Consider the following 24,468-nt stretch of genomic DNA (forward strand, 5'->3'; position numbering starts at 1 on the left):
GGCCCAAAGAAATTCAGCGACTTGACCAAAGGCCACAGAGCAGTGATGAAACCAGTACCCAAACTAGGTTCCCTCTCTCCTCTTCCCATTAAATGTATACTGAGGGGAAAAAGGAAGTCACCAAGATGTTGGTGTGTGGGCTCCGAGGCAGATTGGCTTAGGAGTGATCAGCAGTTTCCTCCAGCCAGGGCCTCCTCTGGGCACTGTGGTAGACAGGGTGGAATTTTTACATGTCAGTGCATTAGGGAGAGACACCAGATAGCAGGATGTTTAAGCCTTCGGTTCGGTTCAGTCAGTCGCTCAGTCGTGTCCGACTCTTTGCGACCCCATGAATCGCCAGGCCTCCCTGTCCATCACCAACTCCCGGAGTTCACTCAGATTCACGACCTGGTGCTTATATTTAAAGCCACTAGGTCTAACAGATCAGAGCTTTGGAGACAAGAATTCTATTCCTTCCAGCACTTAAAATGTGTCTGCAAATTCTGTACTCACTTTTCTCTCTATGCAACGGAGGTCATAATATCTACCTCATACATAAGGTTATTCTCCCGAGGCTCAAATAAGGCCTAATAATTTGTAAACTGGAAGAAATGTGTATTGAGTTCTCTTCCGCGGGGAGCCCCTACACATCGGTACCCTCCGAAGCATAAAACTTTTCCCCAACAGTTGACCTGCCCAGACCACTACTCCTCCACCTAGGGCGTGTGAATTCCGGATGCCAGTCCTGGGTAACACGCCCTCCCAGCTCACGCTCTTGTTTTTGTTTGGGGTTTGGGAGGGAGACGATCTCAATCTAGGTTATCGCCGGTCTTTAGGAACCTGCCTGTGTCTCCATCACCCGCCGCATCGGCCCCTGCCGGCTCTCTCGGCAGGTCGGCCCGGGCGGTCGTCTCAGGCTCCACCTCTCGCTCCGGCCGTCAGTGCGAGTCTGGGTGCCCCCGCCGCCCCAGACGCCGTTCCCCGGCGGGGTGTAGGTCTGTCTTCTTCACCCTCAGTGAGTCAGAAACAAAGGAGGGTGTGGGGGGAGCGCACTCTCTCCGGCTCGGCGATTCGCCCTTTATTCTGAACTCGCAACGTCAGCGGGCGGGTGGATGGAGCTGCGGGGCGCGGGCTGGGCCGCCCACATCGCGCCGGGCCGGGGGAGCGGCCGGGCCGGGCCGGGCTGGCGGGCGGCGGGGGCGCGCTCGGGGGACCGGGCCGCGTGGGCGCCGGGATGGAGGGCGCCGAGGGGCGGGGAGCAGGCGTGCGTGTGTGTGCGAGCGCGAGGGAGGCCGGCCTTTAGTGTAACCGGAGCTACAAAGAAGGGGAGAGTCCGGGAGAGGGAGGGAGGAGCGGCGGCGGCGCCGGGGGCCTCTGCGCACCCTCCCCGTGGGCAGGAGCCCCCTCGAAGCGGCCTCGGCCCCCGACGCGGGGCCGCCCCTCGGCGCCCGCCCGGCAGCCCGGAATGATGAAGAAGAACAATTCCACCAAGAGGGTGAGTACATCCGCCCGCCCCGTGGCCGCCGCTGACTTTGTGCCCCGAGGACCCCGGCCCCGTCGGAGCCGCGGGCGGCCGGCTTGGGGGCCGGGGACACGCCGCGCCGGCCCCCTCCTTCCAGCCCGGCCCGGTCGCCGGTCCCCTTAGCTTCGGCCTCGGTGCGCCGGGCCCGCGACGAGGTACCGCGGGGGCTTTTGTTTGTTTACTTGGGCCGGGGGCTAACTTGGCTGAGTTTCTGCCCCGACCCCCGGCCTCGCCTTCCCCGGGCGGCGGGCGGCCGCTGGCACCAAGCTCTGCAGCGGCGAGAAGACAATGAGAAATAAAATGCCGTAAACCCCGGCGCGGCGTGGAGGGGAGCTGGGGGAGGGGGCGGGGGGCCCGGCGGAGCCCCGAAGGCCACCCCTCGTCTCCAGCCCGGCCCTCACCCCTGGCACGGGCAATTCCAGTTGTTTATTTGGAAGAAGGGGGAGGGGAGCGATAGGGATGCGAGTTCCTTGGAGTGAAAGGGTTTGAAGAAGTGGGGAGCAAACGCGGGGCTCCCCGGCTCCAGCTGCGGCGGGGCGGACGCGAGGAGGGGACCGGGGACTCGGGAGGGCGCGGGGGACGGAACGCGAGGAGGAAAAGGCTGCAACCACCTAACCGTGCGATTCTCATCTGGCTCGCGGGGGCAGGGGCCTCAGGATGGAAACCATCAGTGTGCACCGCCTGAGAAGGTCGGCTGGGTCCGGAAATTCTGCGGGAAAGGGATTTTCAGGGAGATTTGGAAAAACCGCTACGTGGTGCTGAAAGGGGACCAGCTCTACATCTCTGAAAAGGAGGTAGGTGCCCTTGCCGCGAACTACCCAGTTTTCTCATAGTCTTGACCTGGTCTTTCCGAAGGGGTCTTATATGTACTTCTCGTCTCCCGCTTTCCTCACTCCTGATGTTGTTCCAAAAGCGAGTTCAGCAGTCCGGTTGGTCTCTACCCCCATCTTATCTGCAGAGAAAGGTCGCCCTTCAGTGAGAAGACCCGAATTAGAATTAGAAGTTGCATCTTACTTAAAGACTTTCCTTTGAAAATACCTTTCTGATAAGCATGATAACTCCCTCCCAAGATGTCCCCAAAACTCTTAAGTGTCCCCTACTCTCCCCTATCCTGGCCTCGAGCTGACTGTAGGATTCTTTTTTCTTTGCTGTTGCTGCTGAAACACCCTGTTCAGCTTATTCTTCCCTCCTTCCTGCCCCCCAGCCCAGCTAGCCTCCCCTTTCCTGTCTCTCACAGAGACATATGCAAGTCATATCAGCAGTACAGCTGCTCCAAATCACAGAAGACACACTTACAATCCAGAGGCAGTCTCACATGACCTCAGGTAGAGTATTTGTAAGTGGCAGTTATTTCTCTTGAAGCCAGTGTCCTTAATTAACATGTTCTCTGTTCCCCACCCCCACTCCACTTAAAAACAAAGAAACAAAGAACTCATTCTGGATTCCTTCCTACCCAACACCCCCCCCCCAATTATATCAGAAGGGAGAGTGGAGTTTTGAACCCCTGCATGTCTCTGTGTCTTTGGGTCTATAGTTGCAATGAAAATAGTTCACGTTGGGTCAGAACCTGAGCCCACATATTGAATCCAAACTCTTCTCTGTTTTATCCCTAATTCTTGGGCTCAATAACACTTAGGAATGTGGAGAAACTAAAATTGCCCCTCCATGGGTTAGAAGTCATTCCAGTACCTATCTCTGTGACTGTGTCAGCATTGCCTAGGAGACTCCTGAGTTCCCCTGGTAGGATGGCCCTCCCCTGCCTGGTGAGCCTGAGTTCCCTCACCAGGGGCTAATTGGGAAGTCCTCCCTGAGTTCTAACCTCTTCTGCTTTCTGCTTAGACTATATTTAGGTAAATAAATCCTTTTATGGTATTGAAACGAGACACACAGGCAGTCCTGGAGAAAGTATTCATCTTGAACAGAACATCTACTGAAGCAGCTAAGAAAGCACTAAGCTATGCCAGGGCCAAAGAGATCCCTCTTAAGGGTATTTAAACCTTGCTGTTTACACTAAGCTGAGAACTTGGTGTTGGAATGAGGTGAGAAAACACTTTGACAGGAGAATTTATCTTTAAGGGTCACCTCTACCCAACCCTAAATCCTACCCAAGGGTTTTTTTTCCCCCCACAATTTGCTGACTTTCTAGGTTTGTGGTTTTTTGTTTGTTTTTTTTTTTTTTTCTTTTTTAAAGCAAGTGTCCAAGTGTATCTCCTGTCTTCCCTGAACTTCATAATGGCAGGAAACTCTAGTGAGCAATCGGCGAGAACTTCCCACACGTCAGTGGGGAAAACATGAGATCAGGGAAAGGGTAGAAGGAACAAGACATTTTTTTTTTTTTGTACCAATCTAAAAAACAGTCTGGGGATGAAAGAGTGTGATGGACCCTTATTTGTGGAGGAAGGGGTACTGAGATAGGGGAAAGAATGGAATGACCTCAGCCTAGGATGTCTGGTGTCCTGTGAGTCAGGAACATCTGACCAGTCATGGGGCCAACTGCCCACTGCAGAGGAAGGCATAGGAAGAGGGAACAAGCCTATTGGTATTACTCTTCTTTGGAGCCAGTTTCCATGCTTCAAAGGCCTAGGCTAAAGGTGAAACTGATCAAGGATGTAGGCTGGATTCTGTCCCCTTCCTGAAAGCTCCAGAGCCGATAGAATTAAAGAGTTTTTTAAAATGTACTATGATATCCATAATTTACATGTTAATGCAAGGAAATCCCTAACCCTCTTAGAATTTGTACCAGTCTTTTTCCTGCAACTGCCTCAACCGAAGAAATCCTTCTGTATTTGTTGTTAATAACTGTTCTCATTCTCAGTCAAAGGGCACCTTTTGACCATGGGGCTGATGTATAGGAACAGAAACTAGACCTTCGGGAGACCTCATGGTAGAGGAAATTGAGTTCAGGGCATCTTTTTTGGCAAGCATGGGAAAAATTCCTTTCTGTGGCCTAAGGACAAAGAATCAGGGGAAAGGAAGGGTTGACCTTGGTGGGTGGTAATTATAAATGAGACTGTATGAATTAGATGGGGGGGGGGGAAATACAGTGGGGAACTAGGGTCCTGGAGCTGTCCATCTTCCCTGGGCACTGTCTCACTGCTTGTCTTACCCTGTCTCCTACCCCTGCCCTATGCAGGGCTGACCTCTGTCAGTGTCTCCTGCTCCCCAGAGCTGCTTATCAGTCATGTCCAAGCCAGAATACCTCCCTTCCCTTCCCTCCCTTCCCTTCCCTTCCCTTCCCCTCCCCTCCCCTCCCCCACCCCGCCCAAGGAAAACAGAAACAAGCAACTCTCTTCCCCTGGCTACATACACACACCCAGCACTTTCCTCTCCAAGATTTCTGGCCTCTGCTGATAGTCTCAGCTCTGAGGAAGGAGGGGGAGAGGAGTGATGCACCACCCTGCATCCATGCTCCCATGTTTCTGGGAATTGTTATGGGACACCCCTTGCCAGCATCTTGTTCACTTCCACCCACAATCCTTCAAGGCCCCTGTCACTTCCTAGCCCAAAGCCAGGATAGGGGAGAGGCCTGGAGGAGCCACAACGTGTTGAAACAAAGGTGGGTATATGAGCGGCCATTCACCTGAATGGGCCTGTGTCCCCTGGGTCCAGCGGCAAGTCAGAAAGATGGGCAGATACAAGAGCAGAGATGGGTTGGGGGATGGAAGAGAGAACCAGGCAGACAGATGAAGTCACCTCCACGCTCACACAATCCCTATGTCAGAACTTGTGAAGCGGGGACTCCTTTGTGAAATAATTCCAGTCGGGGAGGGTAGATACCATCCAAGGAACATATGACGCTACTTGTGTCTGTTTAGTTTTAACAAGTACTGGTGGTTGTCGTCTCTCATCCCAAAAAGAGATGAACAGGCTCATTCCCCAGGGTCTTCTAATCTCAGGTGCAAGTAGCAGAGGGTGAAAGGGTTTTCTAATCACAGACTCCTCTGTCTGGACCAGTGACAAAGTCTTCTCTCCTCTTGTAAGCCAGATCACAACTTCAGAGGGCCAGAGCCATGGGAACACCTCAGGGGAGAAGAGAAAAATCCCCAAGGGGTTTAAAACGGACCTGGGCAGAAATTTAGTGGAATTTGCTTTGTGGCGCTCACTTTGTGGGGTCAGAGGATATAGACGGAGTTGTGGTCTTTCATTAGACATTCAGCAAGAGAGTTAAGAGCCAAATGATGGATAAAGCTGCTAAGGGTGGAGCCGGTTGCAGGATACATTCTACAAGCAGGAAGGGCTCAGTTTAGACACAAGGAAGAACTTCCTGACTAAAAGGGCTCAAACTGGAATCATGGGAAGAGGTAGCAGAACACTCTTTTCAAGTAGTCCTCCAGGGAGAGTATAAACGTGTCTTTGCCTAGAGCACAGTGGAGTGACTTTAACGGCTTCTCAAGCCTGCAGGAGCTACATTGGGTTGTCATGGTACCTTGGAAGGAATAAGGTGGGGTAGGAACTACAGGTGTATTTTTCACCCTATCTGAACAAACCAAACACAGGGGTGGCTGTCCCTGTGATGCTAAAGTTCCTGAAATGAAGGAGATAGATGAGTCTCATCATAATAGAGTATATTTAAGGAAGGAGCTAAATGAGGGTAAGAAAGCATCAACATACACGTAAGAAAGGGGAGGCTGGAGGCGGCCCTCCATTCTCTCTAGAAATCCCCTGATGTTGGCTCTGCCTTTATCTTCTCTGGACAATCAAGGGCCGTCCAGGTCTGCTTACTTCAGAATGGTAGGATTAAAGTATGAGCCCTGTCACCGTGTCCTTTGAAGGGCGAAGTAGGAGTCATAATGAAGAGACCTACTGGGGTTCTGGAAACAGAAGCTTGGCTGAGGGGAGTTGCAAGAGGAGTTTAAGTGGAAACCCGTGCAAGGAATCAGGACTTGGCCTCTACGAGCCTGGGGTAGGACAGCCTTTCCCTGTCCTGTCATCCCTCCCTTCTCAGGCTTCTTCTGGTTCTCGGACGGGTCTAAACTAACAATTTGGGAGAAGGGGATAAGTAATTTTAATCCTCATCACCTCACCTCCAATCCTCCCCTAGGTAAAAGATGAGAAAAACATTCAAGAGGTGTTTGACTTGAGTGACTATGAGAAGTGTGAAGAGCTCCGGAAATCCAAGAGCAGGAGCAAGAAGAATCATAGCAAGTTCACTCTTGCCCACTCCAAACAGCCCGGGAACACGGTACGCTCCTCCTGCCACCTTGGCCCTGGAACGTGGACCAGGGCAGGGGTGTGGAGGCCAGAGGAGAACACCTTCCCCTTTGGGATCTCTCTCAGCTCTCTGACTCAGAGGCCCTGAATTACTGCTCTCCTACCAGCTTTTATTATTTAATCTGAGAATATGGTGGCCATTTCCTTCCTTCCTGGCAAGCCAGCCTTTAAACTGTCCAGCCACAAAAATCATCTCTGTCTCTCTCAGTCTCTGCCAAATACACACACACACATACACACACACCCCTCTTGGGAAGCAGCCACTTTACACACACACACACACACAGACACACACACCCCGTCTTGGGAAGCAGCCACTTTTCCCTGTTCCGTGGTAGGTGGTTGAAATTATGAACCATTCCTGTCACATTCTATTTCTTCAAACATTTAAAGATCTTTATATCAGTACCTGTCCTTCACCAAACCTCTTCTAATTATCTCTGGTGCTGTATTAATATCCAGTACCCTTCTGAGCTCCTCCTCGGTCATTTCTAAAACAGCCTCCAAGCAAGGGCATTTTGCAGGAATAGAGGATGATTTCCTTAAGTCACAGGTGACTCCAGAAGTAGAATCTCTCTCCTTCCAAAAGCTGAGTCTAAGAGAATGAAGTTTAACTTCTCATTTCTTCACTGTCAAGGTGAGGCCAACTCTATAAAAACCCTGACTGAACGCGAATCTTCTCACAGGCACCTAACCTGATCTTCCTGGCAGTGAGTCCAGAAGAGAAGGAATCGTGGATCAATGCCCTCAACTCCGCCATCACCCGAGCCAAGAACCGCGTCTTGGATGAGGTTAGGGGGGCTAATTGTGGGGAGGCGGACACTGAGGCACAGAGAGCTGGGTGGCTCATTAAAGAGGGAAGAGGATGGTGCGGGCCCCATTCACTAGCTCCCCACAGCTCTGCTGCTGTATCTCCCTTTGGAAAGCCCTGTTCTCCTCCTAGCTTCTAAGTCTTTTCTGCCAGCTCCTGTTTCCCCGCTTTCTGATACATGAACAAGCCTAAGAAGCCCCTTCATGTCCCATAAATCCTTGCCCTTGGATTTGCTCAGGAGCAGTTTCTGAGCTGGGGGTTCAGGCCGCAGGGGAAGCTGGTCTGGAACTAGAGTCTCTGAACAGCACCCGCGACTCACAGTGCGTCTCTTCAGGTCACCGTCGAGGAGGACAGCTATCTCGCCCACCCTACTCGAGACAGGGCAAAAATCCAACACTCCCGCCGCCCTCCAACTCGGGGACACCTAATGGCTGTGGTATGTAAGACTATAAGAAAGTAAAAATGGCTGAAGGGCTAACTCCCTGTCAGTTCATCTTAGATGGGACTGTATCTTAGCCCACCAGAGGCATTTGTGTACCAAGGTCAAAAGCTAGGAAAGTCCCTTCACCCTGTTCCCTTTCTCGATTCCTCCAAACCAAAAATATTTAGTATCTACTGCGAATTTGAAAGATGTGCCCTCAATAGGGGCTTCTAGTTGGTCCTAGTAGTAAGGAACCTGCCTACCAATGCAGGAGATGTGGGTTCAATCCCTGGGACTGGAAGATCCCCTGGAGGAGGGCATGGCAACCCACTCCAGAATTCTTGCCTGGAGAATCCCAGGGACAGAGGAGCCTGAAGGGCTACAGTCTGTGGATTCACAAAGAGTCAGACGTGACTGAAGCGACTTAGCACACACGGATGCTTTAATAGATTTAGCTTCCTTTGAGGAAAATGAGATACACTCACAAGGAATGTGAGAAATAGAAAAGATGAATACTACGAGGCAATGTAAGCTGATGTCTGGTGGCTAGTTATCCTGATAGGTAAGAGCATTACGTATTGCAGGCATTTAGAGGAACAAGGATTTTCTTTCACTTGTCCGAGCTCAAAGTCTCTAGGGAATGAGGCACTCAGGTATAGTAGAAAGAGTGAGGGCTTTGCAATCAGACAAAGCTGGGTTGGAATCAGCTTTGCTGAAGCTGCCCACCTCCAGCTGTAAAGTGGGGCCATAATCGTGCCCGGGTGAAGGGCCACTGTGAGGAATGATTGAAATAACATATGTATCAATACATGTGAGGTGTTGAATAATTTAAGTATTTTTTTATCTTTTAAAAAATTACAGTATTTTACCCTGCAAAAAATTACAGTATTCTGGAAATAGAACAAGTTTTATTTAAAGGCAAGGTGTTCTGAGGTCCAAATAGCAGAGGGGTTTGAAGTGTGTGGCTCAGAGGATACAGAAGAAAAGAAAAGTTGCCCTGCCATGCCAGGCATCCTATGTGTGTCAGACCCAGTTGATGCTGCGAGTCCACAACACGGAAGGAGAAGACACTGTTCGGGAAGCTCGTGGTCAAGTGGAAAATATGGGCAACAAGAGAAATTACTTTAAATCACAGAAAAATGAAAGAATTATGTTTAAATCACCATCAAAGGCTTCTCATTCAGGGAAGGCACGTTGAGGAGTGAAATGACCACAGCTTGCTTCTCTTTCAGGCAGTCAGTCCTGAAATGCTCATGGATGACAATCTACCCACTTCCTTCCCGTCCTCTCCCTCCCCAGGCTTCAACCTCTACCTCAGATGGGATGCTGACCTTGGACCTGATCCAGGAGGAAGACCCTTCCCCTGAGGAGCCAACCTCCTGTGCTGAGAGCTTCCGGGTCGACCTGGATAAGTCTGTGGCCCAGCTAGCAGGCAGCCGGCGGAGAGCAGACTCAGACCGTATCCAGCCCTCCTCGGACCGGGCAAGCGGCCTTCCCCGACTTTGGGAAAAGCCAGACAAGGGGGCCACCTACACCCCACAGGCACCCAAGAAGTTGACCGCCACAGAAAAAAGCCGTTGTGCCTCCCTGGAGGAGATCTTGTCTCAGCGGGACGCTGCGCCAGCCCACACCCTCCAACGACGGTCCGAGGACGCCCCAACCCCCATCCCACACCCCCCGGGGCAGCTGTCCCGAATCCAGGACCTGGTAGCCAGGAAACTGGAGAAGACTCAGGAGCTGCTGGCAGAGGTTCAGGGACTGGGAGACGGGAAGCGAAAGGCCAAGGAGCCCCCTCGGTCTCCTCCCGATTCTGAGTCAGAGCAGCTGTTGCTGGAGACAGAGCGGCTGCTGGGAGAGGCATCGTCGAATTGGAGCCAGGCGAAGAGGGTGCTGCAGGAGGTCAGGGAGCTGAGGGACCTGTACAGACAGATGGACCTGCAGACCCCCGACTCCCACCTCAGACAGACCACCCAGCACAGTCAGTACCGGAAGAGCCTGATGTGAAGGCCGGTGCCAGAGTCTGGAACTCATGGGGGTGGACAGATTCTTATCTCCAAGTGTTGCAGGATAAAAGCTTTTTTATTTACCTCAGTCAAAAAAGAAAACAAAAACAGAATCGAATTCGTTGCTCTTGCTGCTGCCTGACCCTCCTACCGCCCTTATTTCCCAACCTCCTTTCCTTCCTTCCCCGCCGTCTGTCTCTGAGCCCTAAACTGCCTCAGGTGTGAGGAGCAGGTGACCCCTACAGCAATATTAAGAAGCTTTCACCTGGATGAAGAGAGGGTCATGAAGGCTCAGTTTGACCATTTGACCCACACACACCCTCTGAGGTGTGGTGAGGAATAACCTGCTGCTCCCAACCATGTGTTTGGGCTCCTAAATTTAGAGGGGGAGGGGGCCTCTCATGTCCCATTCCAAGTTTTCAATCTGAGGGTGAAATTTCAGCTGCTCAACTCTAGAGATGAGGGAGCCATGCCACCTGTCCACGCACACAGAAGTGAAGTTTATCCCAGCCCCAAGGAAGATTTGTGCAATTAAAATCCTCCCTGACCCTGGCCCTGGCTTCTCATGCCTATCAGCCTCTGATTGAGATCAAGCTGCCCAGCTTTCTTAATATGAGGTGTTTCTTCCCTTCATCTCTCACACCCTTCTCAATTCAGAGATACAACCCTGGACGGAGGGGACGGGTTTGGATTTGGCTAGGGGCGCCTAGCACAGGAGAAGCAGGAACAGTCAACCCGACAGAAAACCAAACTAAGAAAGAAACTGACTTGTGATGCATAGGATGGAGGGGAAAACCAAATATGTGCCCGGGTTCCTCTTTCGGCCAAGCTCGGGTTTCCTGTAGCCTCTCCCTCTCCTTCCTCAAACCTCACTTCCAATACTAATCAAGCCCCAGCTTTAGAAAAACATCTTTTTCACTCACACCACCATCCTCCCAACCACCTGTAGAGTTGCCAGGCTCCCCTGCATCCTTGGCTGTGGGGAGCCTTTTTGATTGCTTCTTTCCTCTGAAGTTTCTAAGATCAAGTTAATAACAGTGATAGTGTCAAGAGATGAGTCATAAAGGCAAGATATGAATGATTTTTGGAAAGAAGGGACAGATAGCCCCCTGAATCAAACGAAGGGTTAAAAAAAAACTTTAAAGTACAGTTGACACTTGAAAAATACAAGGGTTAATCTACCTTTAACTTAAACAGCCATACCCGTGGTTCCTCTGCATCTGAGGATTCAAGCAACTACAGGCTGTGCTGTAGTATTTGAAAAATAGCTGCATGTAAGTGGACCTGTGCAGTTCAAACTTTGGTTGGTCGAGGTTCAACTGCAGACTGCTTGTTAGCTTCTTTATCCTCTTCCCTAGATTTCCTCTAACCTCCAGGAGCCAAAACCTGGAGCTCCCCTAAGGGTGAGAGAGGAAGGGGAGAAAATAGGAACAAACTAGACATTTTGGCCACAACTGCCCTCATGTGACACTCAGGAGGATGGGTAGGAGGGAAACAAAATCCTTTGGGCAAGACCCTCAGTTGCCGTTCTTGTGCTCTGACTTTACTTCATAACCCAACGTAAGCAAGATGGTGGAATCTAAGTTGGACATCTGTAGGAAAGAGAGATTCTCACACACTTTTGGTCCCCACCACTCGCAGTCATGAAGATTTTTCCTAGATCTATCCTGTCATTACATAATTACATGTATCTTTGAGTGAGGAGAGTACACCAGGGTGCCACCTACATGTTATTCCCAGAGTCTCCTGGGGTAGGAGGGGAGGAACCTGGGTCTCCAGACTTTGGTCCTCCAAACAAGCTTCACTCACCTAAACTCCAAGAACGGTCAGCAGAGATACCCGTTGTCACAAATAGTCCAGGTTAAAATGGTATTTACTTCCTTTATATAAGTCCGCATCTTTCTATAAATTTATTTTACCAGCACTTTCCCTTTTTTTATCTTTGCTGTTCCCACATAATGAAAAAGACAAAAGCAAGAGTGACATATATATCCCAACATGCCAATTATCTGTTGTCTCCCAGGGGAGCTTGAGGATGGAGGGAGACACTGGAGAGGAGGAGGGTAGTGAGGGGGGCATAGAAGACCGGGACCCCAGGAAACAGAACTGGCCGTGGGACTCCTGGGCTCTTCAGGCACCAAAACCAGGCCACAAGGTGGTAGTGAAATGAGGCCAGCTTTGGAACCAGACAGATCTGGGTTCAGATTCTGACTCTTTAGTTATGAGGCCCTGGGCAAGGCACAAGCTTTCCAAGTGTCAGTTTTCTCATCTGCAAAATGGAAGCGTAAAGATGTATGGCAAATGGCAGCTGATTGGTAAATAGCAGCTGTGGCAGCTGCTGCTATGATTAGTTTGACTCGGTGGCTTGTTAACCGTCGCTCGGCTGGTGGGAGTACAGTCTGCATGAGGCTTAAGAGGATGAGCTTGCTGTCACTGCATCCAGTGATCGCTGATCCAGTTTGTGGACTGTGCCCATAAGCCTTTCTTCAAGGAGAGAATGCCAGGTACTGTGCTAAAGGCTACAGATAGAAAGGTGGGGTGAGGAGAGCTTGAGCTCCTGTCTTCAAAAATTTCAGAGCTTAGTACAAAGCCAGGCTTCCCACTAGAAAATCATCTTAGAGTATACCCTGTTGGTGGGCTGCTCCTGTGAAGTCAGTTAACAAAGCATGAGCAGGAGTGCTGCGGCTGAAGGATAACAATGCTGGAACTCTAGCTTTCCCCTCCTCCCAGACCCCTCTTCCCTCACTCCATCACTCCAGTTTCTTTACCTGCAGTATTTCCCTTACTTCTTCCCAGTCACATGTTTTGGGGTAAATGGATGGACTGAGTAGGGGATGTGGGGCAACCTGCTTACAACAGTTGCTGACATTTTTCAGGATGTGTGTTTTTCTTCCTCCTTCCCTCTCTTCCAACATCTTTGTTATATTCTTTTCTTCTACAAATGAACTGGAAAAGGGAGAATCTTTTGGGAGGCCCCAGGCGAGGAGATGAGGAGATTCAGGACAGAGTTGAAATGGGGTGAGGGACAGAGGCAGGTAAAGAACTAAATGTCGTTTCCTATTTCAGTGACGTTTTCCTCAACTTTTCCTGTTCTTCTCCCACTAAATTGTTAAGTAGAGGTTTGGGGAACAGAACTACAGTCCTGATCCATTAGGAAAAATATCTGAGGTGTTGACCTGGAAAGCTGATGAATTAATTTGCATGCTGTTTCCGCACAGAGCTGTAGGTTGTTTAGGGCGAAAAGAAAAGTGGGGGGTGGGGGGGGGGGACAGCAATTTCTCGACTCTGGCTCCAGCCTTCACAAGCCATGCCATGCTGACCCTAGGGAAATAGCTACCCTCTGCCAGCCCCTCTGCAACAGTAAACTGTACCTCATTCCCCACAAAACAACAGTCCCAGGGAATTTCTCCCCTCTTTAAACCTTATGGGCAAGGGGACCCAGCCCATTTTGCAACCCTTGGAGAAGCTCGGCTACAGCCCCCTTCCCTTCACACTCCCTCCCCTTGCTGGGTTCGTTCCTTTTTCTGCTCTCTTCCTACCTCCCAGTCTCCCAACAACAGCAGCCAATCCCCAGCCTGCTCTAGAGCCACACCATATATGGAGAGATTGGAAAGAAACCCGAGTAAATGCGGGAGGGAACACACCACACACACACACAGACACACACACACAGGCGTGCACCCCCCAAGAGCTTGAGCGCCTCTCTGCACGCGACCCTGTGTCTGTGTGTATGACACAAGTCCCACCATTCCCTGCCCCAGCTCATCCCACCCACGAAACAAGGAACCTGTTTGCTATTCCCCGCCTTTATTCGTGCCCCCTGAGATCATCAATCCAACCAGTTGCCTGTGACCCAGATTCTCTGCACTAATTACAATCCTAACGAGATCTAACAAACACCCAACTTAGCGCAGCTGAGACCCTCGAGGTCAATTAGTACAACCCAGCTCACAGCTCAGGAAATGAGAGATGGAGCCAGAAACTCTTGTACGTGACTCACCCCAACCCCAACCCCAGCCTGAGCTTTCTTGAAAGCAGGCTTGGGGAGAATGCAAAAATTAGCAAAACCAGTTTAAAAATAAGTTCTTGGAGAGTTAACGAGTGTGGAGAGAACTACGTGAAGGTTGGGGAGCAATTGGAGAATACAGATTCCCGGTTTCTCCTAAGTTACCAGGATGGAGAGGTTGATATAGCTGCAAAAACGAGGGACATAAGGGGGTTTTCATTTTCATAAAGACAATATGGAGAACAGTAACTCAGAGAAGAGCAGGCAACAGAGAACCCTTGATCTGCAAAACAGCCTCCAACTCATTCCCTCCTCCTCTTTGCTTTCTCCTTTGGACAAGCTGGATTTATCTCCCCTGTCTTTCCTGCTGGTTTGGAATAGCTCTGAAGTCACCTCTTTCAAAAATACTAGATTCAATCTCATTCTTGCTAGTAAAATCATGACAGCAAACAGCCCCTTCTTCCAAGAAACACGGAAAAATCTAAAATAAGGGTAATCAGTTTTGGTAGAACAAAGTGATGTCAGATATCTTGGTGAAGTGAAAGTCACTCAGTTGTGTCCAACTCTCTGTATAGTCCATGGAATTCTCCAGGCCAGAATACTGGAGTGGGTAGCCTTTCTCTTCTCCAAAGGGATCTTCCCAACCCAGGGATCGAACCCAGGTCTCCCACACTGCAGGCAGATTCTTTACCAGCTGAGCCCCAAGGGAAGATATCTTGGGATGATGTCTAAACTACTATCTTCTGGATGAAGAATGAGAGGAAGTGGTCAGAAGTGGCAACAATAGGAATATGGTTGCTTTTGCAAATTGCTCCTCCTGCCGCTGCTAAGTCGCTTCAGTCGTGTCCAACTCTGTGCGACCCCATAGACGGCAGCCCACCAGGCTCCCCCGTCCCTGGGATTCTCCAGGCAAAAACACTGGAGTGGGTTGCCATTGCCTTCTCCAATGCATGAAAGTGAAAATTGAAAGTGAAGTCGCTCAGTCGTGTCCGACTCCTAGCGACCCCATGGACTGTAGCCCACAAGGCTCCTCCGTCCACTACCTGGCAGCAAATGCAGAACAGAGAAAAAAGGATTGAGCAGAGCATCATGGATGGCTTGTTCCTCATTTTCCTGGGTTCCTTTCTTTAGGTGACAAGGCAGTGGAATGATTTCCTGTCCTACATCTTCTGCTTGCAAGCAAGTCATCCTAACCTCATCCCTAATGCCTAGGCTCTGGCAGGAAGAAGGAGAGGGATAGTGGAATACTCTACACCCGAGTGGGGACCTGGACTTGGAGCCACCACGAGAGCAGAATGTTCCTCTTCCCCTAGGCTTCTCCCAGCCTTGTGCACAGGGCTGCTGTCTGCTAGCACTCCGCCTTAGCAACCAGGGACTTGCAGGGCAGGACGATGCACATAAGCATCAAAGCTACGTGCCGATTCCCAATTTCGTTCCTGGCCTAACCCCCAACTCTGGGATCAAGGAACTTACAGCTAAGTACTCTTTTGGCTCCTTTACTTGGGTGTCTAACAGGCATTGTTTTTTATAATTTATTTTTATTTTTTTATTTTTTTGGTTGCACTGTTGCTGTGTGTGGCCTTTCTCTAGTTATGGCAAGTGGGGGCTGTTCTTCATTGTCTTTTGAGGTCTTCTCATTGCAGAGCACAAGCCCTAGGTGCATGGGCTTCAGTAGTTGTGGCTCATGGGTTTAGTTACTCCAAGGCATGTGGACTTTTCCCAGACCAGGGATGGAACCTGTGTCCCCCGCACTGGTAAGCAGATTCTTATCCACTGCATCATCAGGGAAGTCCCATCTTTTTTTTTTTTTCCCCTCCTTGTGATGAGAACTCATAGGATCTATTAACAAATTTTAATACAGTTTTTAAAGGTCACTTTCCATTTACAGTTATAACAAAATATTGTCTATATTCCCTGTGTTGTACAATACATCCTTGAGCCTACCTTACTCTCAATAGTTTGTCTCTCCCACCCTCCCACTCTGATATCACCCCCAACTAGTAACTACTGCTTTGTTCTCCGTATCTGTGAGTCTGCTGGTTTTTTTTGTTGTCATATTCCCTAGTTTGTTATATTTTTTAGATTCCACATATAAGTGATATCATACAGTATTTGTCTTTCTCTCTCTGACTAATCTCACTTAGCATAATTGCTTCCAAGTCTATCCATGTTGATGCAAATGGGAAAAATCTCGTTCTTTTTTATGGCTGAGTAGTAGTCTATTTTAATAGGCACCTTAAGTGTGGTAGATCCTTGAATAGTAACCGTCAATGAATCAACCTCCCTCCATGCTCTTGCACTGTGAGTTTACTGCTTCCCCTACTCAAGAGGCATTGCTGTTTCTCCAAGTGCTATTTGAAGCTGGCTCTGCCTTGTGACTTGCTTTGGCCAGAGGAACATGCCATTGTATAAGTTCCAGAGTTTAGGCCCTAAGAGCTCTTACAGTTTCCTCTCTGGCCCTCCTAAAGTTTAGCTGCACATAAGAAACCTGGCTGAGCATCTCTGGGATATGAGGCCACGTCGGGGAGGAGGCAGTGAAACCACACAGAACCATCCCAGGAATCAAGCCTCTGGGCAAACACAAGCTAAATGCAGCACACCATTCGAGACCAAAGACCAACCATCCAGTCAGCCCACAGAACCGTGAGAAATTAATAAGCCATTGTCTAAACTCACTAAATCTGGGGTGGTTTGTTATTTAGCAATAGAAACTGAAACTTTGAAATGGGAAACTGCCATAATTAAAACCTAAAACACAGGACATTGGCATTGGGATAAGACAGCCAACAGAGGCTAGAAGGGCAGCCAAGAGACTATTAGTAGAGGCTGGATGAACAGGGAGGAAATTACTATTGGACGCTGGAGAAAGGGTTACCTTGTGTTAAACAGTGGTGGAATAACTTATGGAACTGTCACCTATGGTATTAGGAAGATAGAAAACATAGCGAATGTACTAATAAGCTTTTCTTAGCTGTAAATGATAAGGTATTGCAAGGGAAGGGAACTAAAGAAGGAACCATTTGGTTTGCAACCAAAATTTAAAGGAAAAATTATAGAGAGGCAGGACCAGTCTCCAGCCAGAAAAACTTTCACCGCTGGTAACTTAGGAGAATGATTTGGTGGAGGGGACCTCCTAGCCAGTGAAATGATTCAGGTATTTGAAAAGGATAGGGAAGTGACTCATGCAAGGACAAGAGAACTGGCTGATAGTTACTCAACTGCTTTGGCATCTTACAGGGAGATAAGGAAAATCAGTTCCCAACCAACTGAAACGAAGTGTGAAAGCCTGAGGCTTCTCTGGTTCTTCTCTCCTGCCATTAAGAGAGTAATAAAGAATGAAGGCTCAACCCAGAAACTAGCAGACAAGCAGAACTTCAAAGGCAAATTTCCAGCTGAGGCAGGTAACTAGAACCTTCAGACAAGGTAGATCTACTGAGCCAAGTTCAGGGCCGTAGTTGAGAAAACCTGCACGGGAACCCTGACACACAGAGTGGGGCATCTGGCACCCTCGGATGGTAGACCTCCCAGAAGCTTTGGGTTACCCATACAAAGGTGGCCCACCCCTGAAGAGGTAGCACCACCTGTCCCCAGGAAAGGCCCCTCCCTAAAAGGTGGCAGGGACCAGGATCTGCTCCATCACCTTTTCTGGCTGCCAGGATGACAACTAGGGCTAAGTTACAACACAATTCATTTAAGAACATGCTGGACCTCATAAAGGAGAAAAGGAACTCATACCCAGCATGTAATAGCAGGAGCAGGAGAAGATGCCATGGGTTAGATTTTGAGTGTGCTCAATCAAGGGTGCGTGCATACTAAGACGCTTCAGTCATATCCAGCTCTTTGCGACCCCATGGACTGTAGCTCACCAGGCTCCTCTGTCCATGGGATTCCCCAGGCAAGAATACTGGAGTGGGCTGCCATGCCCTCTTCCTCACCCAGGGATCAAATCTGTTACATCTACATCTCCTGCACTGGCAGACAGGTTCTTTACCACTAGCGCCAGCTGGGGAGCCCTTGATCAAGGGTACTGGAATATAAAACAATAAGTTTATTAATTTAGGGGCATGCTCTTGGGATACAGGGTTTACATTCTAGAAAGCACCCCAGAGATGGTTCCAATGTGTTATTAGAGTGTTCCTAGAAGCCTGGAAAAAGTAATAGCCCACATTGAGCAAAGTTACATCGGACAGTGGAGAAAAGGATTAAAAAGCTTGGGAAGTGGACGTACTACAATGGATCTATTATTTGAGGCCTGAAGACTTCGTGGACAGTCCAGAAGACACACCATTCACCACAGTCATTAGAGGAGCGTCAGCATCACTAAGTTCAGTGCTGGCCCATCTCTGCACACCGGGATGAAGGAAGGAGAGGCAACCACAGAGTTGGGATTATTGACAGCAATGGACATAATCAAACCTCCCTCCCCCACACCACCAATGGAGGCCAGGTGGCAACAGTAGAAGCCTGGGGGTCACAATTATCTTAATGAACAGGAAGACTGAAGGGCCAATCAAAGGGGCTTGACCCACAGATATTTGAGTTGGTCAATAGAATACAATATCCTTAGTGATAAAACAGATGGACATTGTTTAATACATAAAAAGAATGCAAGACTAGATGAACAGGGGGCTGAGCACTGTTGCCCCAATTAAAAAAACATTCATGATCCCTCGATGTGGAGAGATTGGAACCCTTGTGCACTGTTGGTGGGAGTGTAAAATGGTGCAGCCACTATTTGAAAATAATACGGCAGTTCCTCAAAAAAAATAGAATTACCGTATGATCCAACAATCCCACTCCTGGTATATATCCAAAAGAATGGAAGTAGGATCTTGACGAGACATTTGCACACCCATGTTCATTGCAGCATTATTAAAGTGGGCCTGATGTAGAAGTAACTCAAGTTATTCACCAAAGGATGAATGGGTAAACAAATTTTGGTATATATGTACAAGGGAATATTATTCAGCCTTTAAAAAGGTAGTAAATCCTGTCATATACTACTATATGGATGAACCTTTAGGACTGCTAAGAAATTCAGTCACAAAAGACAAGTACTCCCACTTCATATGAAGTATCTAAAGTAGTCAAATTTATTTAAACAGAAGGTGGAATGGTGGTTTCCAGGGGCTGTGGGAAGGGGGAAATGGGTTGCTTTTTAATGGACGCAGTTTGAAAATTGTAAAATGAACAATTTGGGGGGCTGGGTTTCATAATATTGTGAATATGGTTAACACTACTCAACTGTACAGTTAAAAACGGTTAAGATAATCAATTTTATGTGTTTGGTTTTTTTTTACCATAGCTAAATATATTTTTTAAAACACTTTTTTAAAAAGTCATAATCCCTTGCCCAGTTCAAAGACCTGAAACTGTTTTCAGACCTGAAATCTGCTGAATGAAAAAGTGTCCAAGTCTCCAGGAGAAAGGACCCTGCAATGTCACAGAAAGTATACGCTATACTATTCCACCAGTCTTTCTCCCAGAGGGACGCACAGCCATTTTACTTGGATGATTGTAAACTAGGTGATTGTGGGGGGTGGGGGTGGATATCCAACAGGACCAGGGTCTGAAATGATACTGATATTGAGAGACCAAAAATGTCATTATGAGCCCCCCCAAAATCAGAGTGCTGGGACATGGGCCAGGTCAAAATGGAGCCCTGGTTGGTGTCATCTTCAAACGGGCCTACTGGGCCCGTGGCTCCACCTGGTGGTCATTGCCCCAGTCCCTGAGTGTGTAGCTGAGATTGATATATGTTTGGTTTTTGGAGAGGCCCCCACATTAGGTCATTGGTTTATGTGATAAGAGCTTTCACAGTGGAGAAGGGCAAATGGAAACCTCTGAAACTGTGTGCCCCTCCCCAGACAAGATGGTAGATTAAAAAAAAAAAAACCATATCCCATTTTAGAGGGAAGATAGAGATCAATACCACTCTTTAGGATCTCAAGGATGCAAGGATAGTGGTCTCTACCGTACCGCTGGTTAATTCAGCAGTCTGGGCCCTGCAGAAAACAGACAGATCCTGGAGAATGACTATAGACGGCTGCCAGTTCAGTGCAAGCCCTGATGGCAGCCACCATGCTGGACATGGTCTCATTGCCAGAGCATGTATATATAACTTCAAGTACCTGACATGTGGCCACTGATTTAGCAAATGCATTCCTCTTTATCCCAATCAGGAAGGAGGATCAGAAACAGCATTCATATGAACTGGACAACATTCATTTTGTTTTTGCCCCCAGGCCATGGTTATTCTCCAAATCTATGTCATGCTATAGTCAGTAAAGATCTAGACTGTCTGGACATCCCACTGAATATCACATTGATCCTTTATATCAATGATATTATGCTGATTGGGGAGAATGAGCAAAAGATGACTAGCGCCTTAAAGCCATGGCAAGACAGAAGCACTCAAGAGGGTGGGATATAAACTCCATGAAGTTTCAGGGCCTTGCCCTTTCATAAAAGTCATTTGGGGTCCAGCAGCCTACTATGCTAGGACATCCATCTGAAGAAGACAAGTTGCTGCCTCTTGCATCCACAAAGATGGAAACACAATCTCTAGTGGACCTCTTTGTTCTCAAGACAATATGTTCCACCCCTAGGAATACTGCTTTAGCCGATATACTGGGGGACATACAGGGTTGCAGCTTTTTTTTTTTTTTTTTTTTTCAGAAGAGCTTACACTTTTATTTATCCTAAACCTGATTCCTGTCTAACTTCAGAAAGTAACTTCACTCATTGACCCAAGTAATGTTTTCTGAGTACCTACTTTGTGCCAGGCACTTTCTAGAAGCTTAAAATACATAAGTATTCAAGACATAGCTCTGAGCCTCCCTGGAGTTTGTAGTCTAGCAAGTAGAAGTATTTCCATGGCCACCTCCTTGGCGCAAACCACCATGTCTCAGCTGGACAACCACAGGAACCTCTGCTTATCTCCCTGCTTCCACTCTGACTCCCTTTCCTTCAGGTTCCACACAGCAGCCAGAGTGACATTTTAAAAATATAAGTTATATCATACATGTCATTCCCCAAGGCTGCAGCTTTGAGAGGGGCCTGAGGCAGGAATATTGACCCTGATCAGCAAAAAAGAGGTAGACCTGGTACTATGCGGGGCAGGGATACACACAGAACACCGGTGCCCACTTGGGCACCTCTTGGCACTCTGTGGCCTAACTGTGACGTGAATGGCAAGCACAGCCCAGCCTATGAAGCATAAGGGTATCAGGGCTCAGATCACCTCAAGAATAAGGGTGTGAGGGGACTTCCCTGGATGCCTACAACTCTGTGCTCCCAACACAGTGGCCTGGGTTCAATCCCTGGTCAGGGAACTGGATCACACATGCCATGATTAAGAGTACACATGTGTGTGCTTGCGTATGCTAGTCACTTCAGTTGTGTCCAACCCTTTGTGACCCTGTGGACTATAGCCCACCAGGCTCCTCTGTCCTGGAAGTCTCCAGGCAAGCATACTGGAGTGGGTTGCCATGTCCTCCTCCAGGGGATCTTCCAGACCTAGGGATCAAACCTGCCTCTCCTACATCTCCTGCAATGGCAGGCAGGTTCTTTACCAATAGAGCCACCTGGGAAGCCCAAGAGTTCACATACCACAACTAAAGATCCCACAGGCCTCGACGAAGATCAAAGATTCCCCATGCCACAACTAAGAGGCCGGGCACAGCCAAAGAAATAAATATTTTTTTAAAAAGAATAAGGGTGTGGGTTACACCATCAGGTAAGCCATCAGTGGTAACAGTGGACTCATCTCCAGCAGAGAGAGAGAGTGGAATTTAGATAACAGAGCAGGCAGACAGTAAGTTACCAGTTGTCACCCCAAGAGCAACCGCAGTAGTAGCCGGAGGTTGTCGCACAGACCTCCCTTTTCGCAGTCCCTTAGGACCTGGTGAGCTACCCCAGCTCCTACTCTTCCCCACTCAGCAGCTGGATTCTTAAAGCAATTCATGTTACTTGCCTATTTAAAATCATCCAAGTTTCACGTCGATCACAAAATAAAAATCCAGACTTCTTCCCCTTTGTCTGACCAGGCATACCTCCCACCTATGTTATCCAGAAGCAGCCACACAGATCTCCTTTGTGTTTTTCAAATGCACCAGCCTCTTTCCTGCCTCAAGACCTTGGCCTTTCCCATTCCTTCAGCCTAAAAAGCACTCGAGTTCTCTTCTTTAGAATCTTTTTTTCAAATGTCAGCTCTCCTGAGAACTCTTTATTGGCCATTCCATCTGAAGAAGCACCCCTTCCAATGGAACTGCCCCCATCATATCCCTCAAATAGAGCAACAATTAGCACAGTCTCATTACTGGCCTTGTTTACTGTGTTATTCTCTCTCTCCCTGAGTAGAACATAACCCCCATAGGGACAGGGTCTTGACTTGTTCACTGTTATCTCCCTAACACTCTGAACGCAATGGAAAAGCAAAAATTGTTCGTGTAATGAATGACTGAATAAAATGGTACCTAACCTACTCACACCTCTGCCAAATTCATCCCCATCCTTTAGTTTCATTGTAATAATATTAACATATTTTGACGGCTCGTTACAGTTTTTAAATAGTATATTCTTGTTTGCTATTTATAGCTTTTACATACATTGTTCATTTATTTTGATCTTAAGAAGTAATCCTGTGAGGAAAGTAGGGCAGAAATGACCCCAAATGAAGGATTAAAAAAAAATTGAAGATGAGGGACTTCCTCAGTGGTCCAGGGGTTAAGGCTCAGCCTTCCAATGCAGGGGGCATGGGTTCAATCCCTGGTTGGGGAACTAAGGTCCCACATGCCATGGGCACAGCCAAAAATTTAAAAACATAATAAAGGTTAAAAATAAATGTTTGAAAAATTTGAAGCTGAGAGAAGCAACCAACCTGGAAAGTGCCAAAATCTAAATCTAAAATCGGGTTTGGGGGAATGCAATGATGTCCGACACCAACTAGGTGTTAGGCCACCGAACTTCACAGGTTATGGGCGCGGTCCTCCACAAGGCTGCCCTCACTTCAGACACTAGGCTCCAAAGCAGGGGTCCTGCTACTCCATCAAGTTTGAGAGTTTGCTCGAACTACTCAAAGGACTCAGGAACGCACTGTACACACTATTAAAGTATTATCACTACACAAGGACACAAATCTGAAGCAGCTGAGGGAAGAGACAGATGGGGTGAAATGTCAGAGAGCTCCAAACATGAAGTTTCTGGTCGTCTCCCGTGGAGTCCTGGATGGCATCACCTCCTCCCGGATCCAATGTGTGCCAGGTCTCAGGAGCGTTGCCAAGCAGAGATGCTCACCCAAGTCTCCGGTGTCCAGAGTTTTTACTGAGGTTCAGTCACACACTGCCCACATCTCTGACCTGTAGTCTACTTACTGCTCCTCTGGAAGCCAGAACTGATATGGACGGCATGTTTCGAAGCCCCCATCATAAATCACATTGTTAGACTGGCCAGTAGCCAAACCCCCCAGGCAGACAAAGACACTCCTGTCAGGCAGGACATCTGAGGGGCCTAGACATTACCTCCCAGTAGCTGAGGGCAAAGGCCAGACACTCTTTGGGTAAAGATAATTCTTCATTATACAGGGGAGTTTTACTCTTCCTTTTCTAAAAAAAATTCTGAGTCTAGTGCTCTAAACATACTGTTCTGTTTAATCTTGAATTTCTGAGTCTGACCTATTCTTCCTCTTTTAGAGTCTGCTTTAGGTCACATGTTGCCCTGGAGAGTGAGAAGGATGAGCAGACCAACAACCAATCATGGCTCCAAGAAAGCAAGAGGACAGAATTAAGCTAAGTCTTTATTATCAAACAAGAAATATGCTGTTTACAAAGGAAATTATTACAAATTCTCTCTTTTTTTTTTTTACATGATGTTGTTGAAATAAGATCTAGCAAATGTATCCATTAGTAAAAAAAAAGACTAAAACAATGCTGGGCAGTGACATCAAAGTAACATAATACTGTAATCTGTTGACATTTTCTGATGATACACTACAAACAGCAGCCTGTAATTTCCTACAGATTAACATGCCAAGCATATTACTTATTAGAATGTAAAACTGAGATGACTTTCACTGCTGTTGGGGAGGGGGAGTGGTCACACACATGGGTACGTGTATGTATGTCTTCTTTACCCCACTCTTCACAAAAGTCATTAGTGATCATCTGTTTTTGAGGAAAAGTTGTCATCATGCTGTCGTTAAAACCCATTTACTAGATTTCCAAACTGATGAGTATATTTTGTCTTTGATGGTAACCATTTGCTTATTTACCTTTCTTCCAACTAGATGGTGAGCAGTTTACAAAGGTACTCAATAAATATTTTTTAATGAATGTGTGCACAAGCTTATCTAGTTTGAATTTTTAAATAAAAGAATTACATAGCCCAATAAAAAGCATAAGAAACAGTAATGAAAGTATAAAAAGGCATTGAAGTTGCTGGCCAGAAGGCCAGGCTCCCATCCTGACTCTTCTCTTTATTGATAGTGTGACCTTGGGTGGGTCTCAATTCCTAAAT

The 24,468-nt window shown here is 48.0% G+C and overlaps 1 protein-coding gene across 3 annotated transcripts; it reads left to right on the forward strand.

Moving 5' to 3' along the window:
* Positions 701 to 23,744, forward strand: PLEKHO1 (pleckstrin homology domain containing O1). Of its 3 annotated transcripts, none has more exons than XM_018046029.1 (6): positions 701 to 994; positions 2,149 to 2,295; positions 6,543 to 6,683; positions 7,399 to 7,503; positions 7,858 to 7,959; positions 23,646 to 23,744. In XM_018046029.1, the coding sequence occupies exons 1-6, from the start codon at positions 716 to 718 to the stop codon at positions 23,655 to 23,657; spliced, it is 786 nt and encodes a 261-aa protein (XP_017901518.1). In that variant the 5' UTR covers positions 701 to 715; the 3' UTR covers positions 23,658 to 23,744. The 3 variants fall into 3 exon arrangements, with proteins under 3 accessions (XP_017901518.1, XP_017901516.1, XP_017901517.1); XM_018046027.1 differs by lacking the exon at positions 23,646 to 23,744 and adding an exon at positions 9,244 to 10,065 and having other exon boundaries at positions 826 to 994; XM_018046028.1 differs by lacking the exons at positions 701 to 994; positions 23,646 to 23,744 and adding exons at positions 1,127 to 1,474; positions 9,244 to 10,065.

Source organism: Capra hircus, chromosome 3 (genome assembly GCF_001704415.2).
Source record: "Capra hircus breed San Clemente chromosome 3, ASM170441v1, whole genome shotgun sequence".
NCBI classification, from domain to species: domain Eukaryota; kingdom Metazoa; phylum Chordata; class Mammalia; order Artiodactyla; family Bovidae; genus Capra; species Capra hircus.